Source organism: Argiope bruennichi, chromosome 2, assembly GCF_947563725.1.
Source record: "Argiope bruennichi chromosome 2, qqArgBrue1.1, whole genome shotgun sequence".
NCBI lineage: Eukaryota > Metazoa > Arthropoda > Arachnida > Araneae > Araneidae > Argiope > Argiope bruennichi.
Window position 1 is genome coordinate 107059095 of NC_079152.1, and position 13597 is coordinate 107072691.

Sequence of the window (13597 nt, forward strand, 5' to 3'; positions counted from 1 at the left end):
CAATGAATCCATTTTGGATATATATAGCATTATGAAGATTTAAGTGAATACAATAGGGGAATATATGATGTATAGGTCAATTTATATGATGGATAGGTTCTTCCAAATTTTCAAGTTAACTGAAATCAGTAATTCAAAGTTGCATTTTATTAAAGCTGCAATAATTAACACTTGAAACTCTTCTGAAATGGTTTTATATAATTTATTTTACTATAATATATGATTTGATTTAAATTTTGATTCAACTACGATTTCCATTCTTATTATTGTATCACTACCTTTTTTCAATACAAATTATAAAATTGACAAAATTCAAAATAATAGCTTCAAAGAAATTTTGCTAGTCACTTATAAAATATGTCCTAATTCTTGAGAAAATACCGAGTTCAGAATGTTAACAGGATAAATACATTTTGAAACCTTTTTTTGTGAATTTATATTACAAAATTATATTAATGATATTTTTTTGAATAAACTATAACAAGTTCTAGCAAATTCCTCTCCAAATTGAAAATGCGTTCGAAATTCATTATATGATGATTGAAATTGAGTAAACTTTCTAAATTCCTAAGCTTTGAATTATTCTATAGGTTTAGCAACAAAATGTAAATCAACTAATGATTTGAAGGTGATAAGTTAATAAAAATAATGAATATAAGCCAAAGAAATATGCGCAATTTCTTTCCGTTCATATAGCATTCATTTACAGACTTTTATATCTGATATTCTGTTAATAAAATCTCTTATATTTAATATAGTATTTCCTGACAATGTGATAATCCCTTGTTTATGTAACGAAATGTATTGGTCATCGAAAGTAATTATAAAGAATACCTCTAGATGCGCTACCCTTCTTAAAACGATAATTCAAAGAGAAAAAAAAGCACTAAAGAGAGAGAGAGAGAGAGAGAGTGAGATAAATCGATAAAAGGAAAAGGAGATGAAAGACAAAACAATGAGTACGTAGAAATTTTGAAATAGTAAGTCGTAATAAAATGTAGATAAACTTGGAATTTTTTAAAAAAATGTTTAGATTTTTTTTTATTCATGATGTATTGCAATTAATATTATTATTGAAATTGGATGTGGAATTGGAAATTTGATTTCAGAAAATCAAACATTTCCTGCTATTGAAAGGCTTTCAATATTTCAATCCTCTATTGCTGTTTGAAATCCTTAATAAACAGAGGAAGGAAGAATTGCGAATGAAAATATAATCATTTTCTTAATTTATGTAATTTTTTTTTATGGAATTTATTAAATCTTTTAGGAAATTTAAATTTGCATTTTGAACTCAGATGGAACTCATTGTTTAGTCACGCTTAGCCTATCTAATTTTATAATAAATTATTTTTGATGAAAGGAATAATTCTTATCTTTTTAATAATAATAATAATGATAATAATAATATATATATATATATATATATATATATATATATATATATATATATATATATATATATATATATATATATATATATATATATATATATATATATATATATATATATACTACTTACCTGGTTGGGATTTATCTGAATAACAAAAGTTGTTAGAACCATAATATGAAGGTGGGTTTAAGTTTGATTGAAGCTGGAAAATCTGTAAAACAAACAGAAATAAATAAGAATTTCTGAAACTAAACTTCATAATACACACATTAATATCGATGAATAATTTTCACATATAAATAGACAGAGATTGCGAAATCTAGCATTTTAAAAAGCATACAGCGAATTAAAATGATATTCTAATAAAAAATAAAATGTTACACTAACAGAAAAGATACAAATTACAAAGTTAATAATCACACTGTAATTAAAAAAAATAAATACTAAAATAAGTTTTATATCTAAACGAAGTATTTCTTTTAAATCAAACTCAAATAGATATGATGTATTAATTTCTATTTAATGTTATTTTTTGCATACAAAAATCTCTACATTGAAATTCAGTTTTAAATTATTTATCTAAAAAATATAACCAAATAGAAGTTTAAATCATAAATATTCTAATTGAGATTTCAAAAACATTAAGTCAATTTGTTCCAAATTTTACCTTATCTTTCGTCAATTGATTGCTTGAATCAAGAAGAGTAACACTTTTATCCACTACTTTAATACCACAAAGAGAATTAGGAGAAGACGTGATTCGATGAGTGACGGGAGTTCGTCAGATGCGAAATCAAATGTTACCTGAATTCAAAGGAAAGAACACTGTGAGAGGAATAAGGTGTGTAAAAAAATCTCTGAATGCAGAATAAACTTACGGAATTTATTTATTTTAGCAGTTAGAAAGAAATGTAGTGGTTTTAAGACAAACTGGTAAAATTCAAAATACACGATTTTTTTTTTTTTATGACTGTGAGGTCACTATGACTTTTTGAAGACTGTAAATATGAAAATTTCGCTAAAACTCTCTATCAAGAGTTCAAAACGTTTCTAAAGGTTTATAGTAATTCACCAATTTCAAAAGAAAATTTTATGGAGTTAAATATAAAACTTGATATTGAGCTAGTTTTCCATATTAGAAAATTTCGGAGTGTTAAATATGTTGCCGACGATTTTGAAAAATTATAATATAATTAGATAACAATAAAGATAATTGAGGCATCCATAATATTTCTCAGGTTAATAAATATTTTATCAGAATAATAAGAGGAAACCTTGTTTTTGAAGCATTTTTCAACTTCTATTTTCTGAGAATCTGCGACAGTTTCACGGTCTTCTCGAACATAAAAGACTAAGAGAGAGAACGATGGTGACAAAGAAGCATCTACATCGATCGGAATGCTCACTTCCCCAATAGGTGGAATATACCTGCAATACAAAAAGTTCACGAATAATTATATATATGGAAATATTGTATATTTAATATATAAAAAATAATATGCAGCGGAAAAAACGTTTATATGTTTATCTTGAATTAAAATTAGGCAATTGAAGACTTAATAAATATTCTGAGAAATTTCTGCATTTAAGTTATGACATATCATTTCTAAATTGATATTTCTTTCGTACTTTTTATTATGAGATTCGAAGAATACTTTTTTTACTTTTTCCGAGATTTTGTGTCAATGTTTTGAGCTTGTCCCTACTTGGCATTTATGTTGTAAAATTTGTCCATTTTAATAAATATGGTTTAAAAACATTCTTTCATCTTCCATGGCGCAACTATATTGCTCATTTAAATTTCTTGAATTGGTAAGGAAATTTCGTGAGTCATTTAGTTCAGCTTGCCTTCTGTTCCTAATTACGATAAGCTTTAAAGGATACAATTTTCAATCCTTCCTCCCCTACAATCAATAAAAGTATCCCGATGAATTTATAGAAGATAAATTATATATTAATAATTTAAACGATGGTGACGAAAACGAAGAAATCATTTCATGTTTATTTTAGATACAATGAACACCATTGAAAAATCTAGAGCTTTCTATGTTGGTCAAAATATTGATGATTATTTTATCAGTGAATTTATTTCATTCCATAACACTTTATTTTATATTCTCAGATAATTAGCAGAGTAGATGACAATGAAAGATCATTTTTAATTAAACGCCTATCTTCATGTGCATAAATCTTATGAAATAAGAAATACTACATTGGTAATCTAGATATTCAATGATGATATATTTCTTAATTTTGTAATACACATTTAATTTTAATATTTATTTATTACTTTCAATATTATACTGTAAATATTAACACCTGAAAATATTAACATTATTTTTTAACTGAAATTTCATCGACACTGCATTCGCGTTGTTAAAATTGTAATATATAATGTTGTTTATAAAAATTTAGATTATTCGAAAAATTCTTCATTTACACGTCGTTTAAGGGGAAAATGAAGAATTATCCTATTGAAAAGCATATGAATAGTGCTATATCATACATAATATATAAAAAAAATGCGTTATTGATTGTGCTAAAGAAAAATGCAAAAAAGTTAAAAAGTTAAATTTATGTTTCAGAGGGCATATCTGTGACATATGTTATTTGTTTGTGTCATATATATTTATTCTTTCAAAAAATTTTAAAAGAAGTAATAAGGAAAATAGAAAATTCAAATTATTTGGAAAATAGTAAACTTGCCCAAAGGTTTGCTTTATATCTTTTTAATTAATTATCGATTTGACAAGACAAAGACATTATATCTTCTTTCATTGAGGCGGAGGATTCATGAAATAAATATATGCTGGGATAGGTTACTATTAATTGGTTATTAATTAATTTTTTGGTTCTCTTGTTATCTTTTATAATTTGCTTTCCTAATTAGCAGCATCGTGGGTAGATGTAATTATTTTATATTTTCTTGCTTTCTAATTAGAATATATTTATGATCGCTAAATGAATATTGATGTATAAAGATGTGCTGTGAAATAAAGAAGTGAATATAGAAGATGCTTAATAGTATTTTCCAATTTTTTTCCTCCGAACTCAACAGACAATGGGGAATAAAAAACGTAGAAAATAGATCATCATATTCAGATTACAGAATATAGTTAGCTTTATTATTCTGAAAAATCTAGTTGACAGCACACTTTTTTAATAATAAAATCGATTTATTTAATTTCAAAATTTAGGAATATTAGAAATAACAAAACGTACTTAGCATAAAGGAACAAACAAACAAAAAACACATTTGGAATATAAATTCTTCAAAATAACAGAATCAATATTGTTTGGAATAACAGCTATGCTTGAAATAAATCATAAAATGTTGTGTAATAGTTTGTAGACCATAAATACACTATAACATAATAAATTTTGACGCTTTCTTAGCACATCAATATGTCCATTGATTTATTACGTCATAAATAATTTCTATTCTAATAATGAACATTATGATTTGACGCTAGTATTTCCCCATATATTATTATATACTTGTTATATGTTTTACAACAAGCTTGATATAATATGCTTTAATAATTTTCAATTAATATTTTGCTTTGGTTCAAATGATTAATTTTAAATTTTGAATGAATATGCTGCAGGTAATTTCTTATGAAGAATGACAGTATAAACGTTTTTAAACATGAAAAATACGTGCCTAGATTCTCTAGCACTTGGGCAATTGGCTTCACCAGAAGAAGATTCCTTCAATTCTGATGCAGATAATGGTGGAGAAATCTGGGTTTCTGAACCATTTATAAGTTCTTCGGGATTTTCATATTTTTCTGAGACATCATCTTTGATATTAAATGTTACTTGTTGGGAGCCAGTTTTCACCACTTCACCTTGTTTTAATATCTGCAATAAAAGTTATCATTTATATTAATTCTACAGATAACTTATTGAATTTCATTGGTTAAGGAAATGATAGAATCTTTCTCAGTATAAATTTAACATACCAAAATAAATTTTTGGTAATTTTTTAAGGAGTTATTAATGCTGATGCAACAATTTAGAAATTCGTGGTAACGATTAGTATTTGAAATTAACCACACTTAATATTTGCAAGAAATTATAGAATGTGTAAAATCCATTCAAGAATAATTTTCTGGAATATTGTAAAATTTAGCGCTCTTATCGTCGTCATTTAAAATGATCGAAAAAAATTTATTAAACCGAAAAAAAATGTTACTCTAATTCTTTACTTATATTCAGAAATATTCTTAGAGAAAGTCTATTGGTATTTGATTATATTGATAAAATCTATGCAAAATTACGAATAATTTGCATAGATTTCATCCTATTTGTATAATAAGTTCGATTGAATTTATTATACAAATTAAAGAGATTTATTATACAAATAGGATAATAATAATCGATTTTAAATGGTTTAAAAATTCAATTACATATAATTTATGCAATGCAACAAAATACTGTTATTTATTGCCATAATGCAATAAAGAATTTTCTCCAAAATAGATTGTTACAAATGAATATTCAAATTTAAAACATTATTTTAAATGTAAAAAAAATTATTATATAAATTTTCTGCTTTATAAGTTTTCTTTTTCGCCCCTCAAATATTGAAAAATTGGTTGAAAAATTTTAATTACTAACTATTTTTATTAGAACATTTCCAGAATTCATCTCATTTCTCTACATCGACTTTCATCTGAATGCTTCCTTTAAAGTAAAACTGAGATACGTTTTGAATTTTAAGTTCTGTTTGTTGATGATTTCAAAAATAATATTAAATTTTATGTACAAACACTGATCTCTCAAGGTAAATTTTAGGGATTTGGAAAAAACATATTAAAGCTTATTTATATTATATATGTAAAATTCTCGATATTATATATATAAAATTCTCGATAATATATATATAATATAAATTTATCTATATTAGATATATAATATAAATTTATCTTTAATACAAAAAACCCTTTTTGTTGTTGCCGTTACCATAGATATTGAAAATTGTTTTCCTCCTTTGAAATCAGTCTAGAGACAGCTATAAAATCTAACTATATGTACCTGATAGTTCAACTGGAATTCTGTGTTTTCCTTTGCTGTAAACAGAACCCTAATGTTCTTCTCTGTTCCACACGGAATAGGATTATCAATAGTTTCCAACTGAAGAAAACTTCCTGATGGAGAATAGAAAGGATCTAAATAAGCACTGGCAGTTGGCTGTCCGATATTGTTTCCTCCAGTGTATTTCAGAGATCTAGCCTAAGAAAGAAGATGCACAAAGGTATTAAAAATATTTTTGTTTTTTATCTTAATCTCAAAGAAATATTGAATTAACGTTAAGAAATATTGAATTGCTTCTGATTTCTAAAAATGTAAAAATTGAATGTGCACAATAGAATTAAATTATGATTGTTATAATTCCTTTTAAAATGTTTATTATGATTTATGTTGTTGAATTAGAAGAAATTGACTCAATTGGTTCACGAATAATTACTTATGAAACGTAATAACATTGATGATTCAAATGCTATACTGACGATCAGATATTTAATTAGACTGTTGGTTTAATGGTTAGATTAGACGCTAATCCCTATTTTGTCTGATTAAGATTTCATCCAAAATATACAGCAGAGTATGTATTTTGATTTAAGGATAATGAAATTAAAAATTAATAAAGGAGACATCTTATGTGAGTTTGCAGATATTCGTATCTTGGAATATTGTGAAGTAATATAATCCAACAATCAATGATGTGTTTGTCATTACATCATTTGTCATACTGAATTCTAGGATTATCTGTCGGACATTGTGAATATTGTGAAGTAATATAATCCAACAATCAATGATGTGTTTGTCATTACATCATTTGTCATACTGAATTCTAGGATTATCTGTCGGACATTGTGAATATTGTGAAGTAATATAATCCAACAATCAATGATGTTTGTCATTTCATCATTTGTCATACTGAATTCTAGGATTATCTGTCGGACATTGTTAATATTGTGAAGTAATATAATCCAACAATCAATGATGTTTGTCATTACATCATTTGTCATACTGAATTCTAGGATTATCTGTCGGACATATATAGTAAATGATACAACGACAAACTTCATTAACTGTTGGATTAGTGTCTCATCTAGGAATTTAAACTGCCTCCTCTCGTGAAATTTAAATATAATTCAATTAGAATAACTCAGGAATGTAAATTTTTTTGTTTATAGGCTTGATTTTTTATATTATTAGCATGTGCAGTGTTTTAAGAAAGGCGTCTAAAAAGGAAGATAAATAGCACACGCTAAAATTATCACCTTTTTTTTGGAATCAAGGATTTAAATCGATTTACTGACACAATGATTAGATTAAAAATATAGGCGTAACTAACATAAATACTACACAATGTTAATAGTATTTCGAGCTTAAAGAACTTACCAAAACGAATGCCTGAGAATGCATAATTGTTTCAAACAATAATTGCATTTTAAGAGACCAGAAAAAATCCAGTGGGTTCAGATCCACTCAGGATGCAGGACAAGATATGCCCAAATATGTTCTGTGATTCTTTTAAATATGTCGATTTATATCATACACGATTTTGTGTTAACTTCGAATATTATCACAGGGATAATCTTGAAGAGTTCTTTACATTCAATTAATCAAATAAAATGCATTTTTATCAAAATATTTAAATTTAGAGAATGTTAATTCTATTTCAAAATTTCAAGTTTTATTTTATTTTATTTTATATCTCTTGAACAGTGATTTAAGGAAAATTAAGATTGTATGACAAATTATACTCTACGTGTTACGTAACTATTTGAGAGCATTTCAACATTTATTCGATATATGAGGAATATGTTTAATCTTACATATAAATTAATTGAAACTGAATCAACATTCTGTGGTAGAATTGTAAATTTGATGTAACCGTCCTCATTTGATGTGTAATTCTTGCAAAATTTCACTTGTTTGTTCGCCAGCCAAGTGTCAATGATTCTCTTCCTGGATACAGTAGCACAGATTTCAACAGGCTCTCCAGGAGCAGGAGAATTGTCAGGGTTTGTCACTTTCAACTGTAAAAAGGAAAAAAAAATATATATATGACATATTGGATTTTTGTACACTAATATATATTTATAACAGCCAAAATATTAATAGTAATATTCAGTAATATTCTTGCCTTTCCATTGTATGGCAAACCAGGTTTGTAATACTTCCCATGATCGCCGTTTACGTTAAAATCCATATTTAATGGGGAATAACTTCTGCTCAAATACTGAGTTGCGCTCATTTGAACTCCTGTAACAAAAAATACTTTAAGTGTTGGCAATAAAAGTTTATTGTTAACTATTTTGATGTAATTTAATTTCAAAATGGGAAGAAAATATTTTATATTCTTAAAATCCTTTGATAAAACTGCGACGTTAATTATAAAAAAATTATTATAATTATTATAAAATTAATTATAAAGAATTTGTGAAATACAAATTATGTAAGAAATTGAAAACAATATAAAAATCAGAATATTCCATTCAGCAGTTATTTAATTTAATCCTATTATATGTAAAAAAGTTTTAAATTTTAATAATGTATCAAATAAGTTTTCATATATTTATAAACGGAATATTCAAATATTTAATCTATATTTCTTAGTTTAATTTTTCTTTTTTTTGTATTATTATTTTTTTCTATCACATAAATATAATCTTCATGTAAACTCGTGATGTACCATGTTTATTCTTTCTATACGAGCAATACCAATTTTTAGAAGTTTAAAAATATTTTTTTTCGTATTTCCCTTTAAAATTCTTCTTTGAAAATTTCTAATCTTATACTAAAATTCTAAATTAAAAAAAAAAAAAATCCTTTGCTGTGGAAGGGGAAGAGTTAGTAAGTTTCAGTGTTTCTTACGAAACACTAAAAACTTAAATTGTTTAATATTTTAACTTATAAAAACTGATATAAAAATTTCCTCTAAGTTTATTTCGTCTGCATGCAATATAGAAAAGCACATTGCACACACATATAGTTTTTGGTAGTGTTATATTATGCTGGTTGGTAGATTGCTCTTTTTCTTTCATTTAGAAGTTTTGGACTAATTAGCATTTTCTATAATTATTTTTTCTTTTATTCTAATTTTTCATTTCATTAGTAGTTAATATTACCATATTTTATCATCAAATTCCATATTAACAAGCTTTGTTTATCAACTTGTAAAAATATTTCTTATACACCTAAAAAATCTAAAAATCTTTTTATACACCTAATCAAATTTCTATTTAATCAAAAATGAAGAATTTAAGATAAGAATTATGACGAAAAATGTAAAAGTAAAACATTTTCTGACCGGAATTAGGAATTCTTTAATCACCATTACCTGTCCCGTCTTCAATCACATTGGCGCTGACCTTGATTCTTTTATAGCTGTGATCTCTTTTTGGATCTATTTTTGTGACATTTATAGTATAATTATAGCAGCCATCTATCTGAAAAAGGAGAAATAAGATTTTTTTTTAGTTTATGCAATAAGAACAGTTAAAATACAGCAGCTTTTCAGTTAAAATACAGCATGATATATGAATAAACACGAAAAATGTTGAGTCATATGTATATATATATATATATATATCTATATATATATATATATATATATATATATATATATATATATATATATATATATATATATATATATATATATATATATGTGTGTGTGTGTGTGTGTGTATGATCTACAAATATGAGATGTCTAGATAAGCAAGATTTTATTCATTTATTCCATAATTTGTATCGTGAATAATATTGGCATTAATTCCGTACAAGTTTTAAACCTACCGTGATACGTCAAATGACTACTTAGAAATGATATAAATAATCATTAATACTTGCTATGAGAAACTTTAAGAAGAAACCAATATTACTAGATAAATAATATATAAAAAAATGCATGTTATAATGTGTTATAAATTATTTTTTCAGTATGAATTTCTCAAAAGATTTTTTTTTATTTCCCCTTTGACAAACGCAGATATAAATAGTTAAAAAATTATGAATAACTTATTATTCTATACTATACATAATAAATCAAAAGCTACTTCTTGTAAGATTTTAAGCAAAGATTTCTGTTTAAGAAAAGTAAATGGTAAATAAAGGCTATAAAAAGTTAGATTGTAACGGAGATCTATTTTCTTTTATTATAGTCTCATTCAAATTAAAAATTCAATAGAATTTTTTGAATAACACTTGTAGCAAAATAAAGAATTTTAAAATACGTCTATCAATAAGATTCAGGGTTTTTTTTATTAATGTTTCACTTATAGGGCAGAAATTTGTTCATTTTGAGAAACTGCTATTGTTGTTTCATTTTTTGGCCCTCTAAAGTATATCTATGACTTAATATAGAATCGGAAAATCTATGACTTATTATAGGTTACCTTCCTGTTAAATTACCGAATTCTAAATTTAAAATTCCATTAATTCGTTTCAATTCGAATTATGGAATCCAAATTCGGAGAAATTTTGCATTCAATCCTTTTGCATGCAGAAAAGATTAAATCTTTGAAAAGTTTGCATTTTTTTGTACAAAAATATGGAAAATATATTGACACTTGATTACCTCTAAGGAATTCTGCAAAACTGGAGTTCTAGAATATGAAGATTCGTATGCGTACATCTCGAGAGATGTATTCAAATTCAAATGAGCTTGTACAGGCTCACCATATGTATATCTGTAAAAAATTTTAAAATGTGAATAGTAATAAAAATATAATTAAAAAAAAGGTTTTCTGAATGTAAAAAGAGCAAACGACATTTGAGGTTACTATTTTTTTGAAATTTCGCTACTAATATTAACGTGTAAAGTCATTTATCTACTTTTGATGAAGTGCAATTCATTAAATCTTCATTTTATTTATATTATTTATAACAGCAAAACTCAAAAAAATTAATTTGTATTTTATTATTTTTTTACCGATAAAATTGGAGCTAAGTGTAAAATGTAGTATTTAAGATTTAGTTGATTTATTAAAACATGATGCTCACTTCTGGACATTGAGTCAATTATTATTCTATTTCCGTGTATTACCCACGCTATACAGATGGATATTGTAATCTTGAACAAAGATATTTTATGGATGTCCAAATCATTCTTTCTATTAATATCCGATGAAATTGGAACATAGTGTAAAATTTAGTGTTTTCGAATTAGTTGATTTATGGAAGCATTATGCTCACTTCTGGGCATTAGAGTCAATTATTATTCTATTTTTGTGCATTACCCAAGCTATACATACGGATATCGTAATCTTGAACAAAGATTTTTTTTTAATCTCCAAATCATTTTTTTCTATTTTCTCATATGCGAATTTAACAAAAAGAAAGCATTACAATTCACAGAAAATTAGAAACTCGCGACTTGGACAAATCCCCACATTTTAAACTTCCACAAGTCCGAAAAACACATTTCCAGAATTACGTCTGTCTGTCTGTGACAAAGAAAACTCAAAAATGCCTTTAATGTATACTATGGAAATGAATTCAATTTATTTATCAAAATATATCTTAATTTTCCCTTTGATGCTCTAATAAATTCAAATTTACATCCACTTTAACAATTTAAGAAGATTCCATTTTTTTATGTGAAGTTGTAATAATTGCTTCTATATATATAATTGATGTAACATGTGCATTATTCATATGATTTAACAATTATACAATAATTATACATGCGAACTCAATGTAGGAATGCAATCTATGGATGTATTTTACATATTATAAAAAAATGTAATTCTTACTCAGCACAGACGGATACAGGAATTGTATCAGCATTTTTCAGAACAAATGAAGGAAAGTTAATTTTTACTTCGAATTTTGGAAGTTCTGCAAAGAAAATAAGCAGTGTTATGACTTCGTGAAATATTCATTTTATCTAATGGAATACTAAAATATTTATGAAGTATGCGTCAAATTATACATTACTAGAAACCACGTTTTCTAAATATCTGTTTTCTCATTGAAAAGTTCCAATTTTGCCTCATGTATTTCATATTTATTAACAATTAAATTCGCAAAAGAATATGAAATATTCAAAGTCACATTTTATTACCACTCCTGATGGAATGATTGAAATAATACATTTTTTTGTACTCTTGCTGGAATGATGAGTAGAATGATTTCTAGTCATGCTGTAAGAACGAGTCATGAACCTTATTAGATGTCACTAAATTACATAGTTATGATGTATACACTTGCTGGTGCTTACAAGTAGTTGTATATAGAGAGCACAGCATCAAACTACACTTATCAAGACATTCTAACAATGAAGTTAAACTCCTTACATCATCTTTCTCATATAATTGATTTACATAATTTGTTCCATTCTCCCGATATGCAAAACCGATACGTTCACTGCAAGAATTTTAAAAAAAGTCTACTTTTGGAGATTTATCAAGAAGAATACTTTCTACTGAATGGATAATAAATCTTTTTTCAGGAATTAACAGAAAACTTAACCAATAAATATATTTTAAAATAGGCACTAACCATTTAAATGCTTAGTTTTTAAAAAAAATAATTAGATGATATGTCCTATTTGTTTTTGGAATATAATATTATTCAGTTTAGATTTCATCAAATATTTGATATGTTTATAGATTCCCCGCAACTTTTTTATTAAATCGAAATATGTATGAATGAAAGCCTTAAATTCGTCTTATAAATTTATTAATTATAATTCCGTGTATGAGCAAATCTCTTCAGTGATAAACGGTATTAGTTTATATTTATGTAGCGATACACATTTTAAATGCTACTTAACAAATATTAAAATAATTCATGTTCCAATAAAGTCTACATTAGCGTCAGGCTTACAGCATAGTTCTATTTAACAAAACATTCTATTTTATTAATAGAATGTTAAAATAAGCTTTCACTCCTTAAGAAAAAAAAAGACATATATTCTAATTATTTATATACTTCATTAGGTTTAAAAAATGGCAATAAGTTCATAGTTGTACTATCAATTCAAAACTAATCTTCCGTATATTGTCAATTTATGTAACAAATAAAATTAATTGGATCGATCTTGATAATATCTTACTGTATTCTTTCACATCAAAAGAGGTCGACTGTGAATCTTTATCATTCGAAACTGTTATCCTCCATGGTCCCTGAACAGGCTCATCAGCAAGTGGAAATTCCATTTGATTTATTCCTAAGAAATAA

General features: G+C 25.6%; 1 protein-coding gene across 1 annotated transcript in view; it reads right to left on the reverse strand.

Annotated features, from left to right (window-relative positions):
• The window catches only part of LOC129962274 (murinoglobulin-1-like), a 60554-nt gene that overhangs the window by 32549 nt on the left and 14408 nt on the right, over positions 1–13597 (reverse strand). The window contains exons 7-17 of the mRNA XM_056076020.1: positions 13473–13586; positions 12169–12253; positions 10992–11103; positions 9753–9861; positions 8556–8674; positions 8245–8448; positions 6434–6631; positions 5058–5257; positions 2668–2821; positions 2061–2174; positions 1523–1604 (exon numbers count right to left, since the gene is read on the reverse strand). Coding sequence (XP_055931995.1) covers positions 1523–1604; positions 2061–2174; positions 2668–2821; positions 5058–5257; positions 6434–6631; positions 8245–8448; positions 8556–8674; positions 9753–9861; positions 10992–11103; positions 12169–12253; positions 13473–13586 — 1491 coding nt within the window. The remainder of the gene's footprint in view (positions 1–1522; positions 1605–2060; positions 2175–2667; positions 2822–5057; positions 5258–6433; positions 6632–8244; positions 8449–8555; positions 8675–9752; positions 9862–10991; positions 11104–12168; positions 12254–13472; positions 13587–13597) is intronic.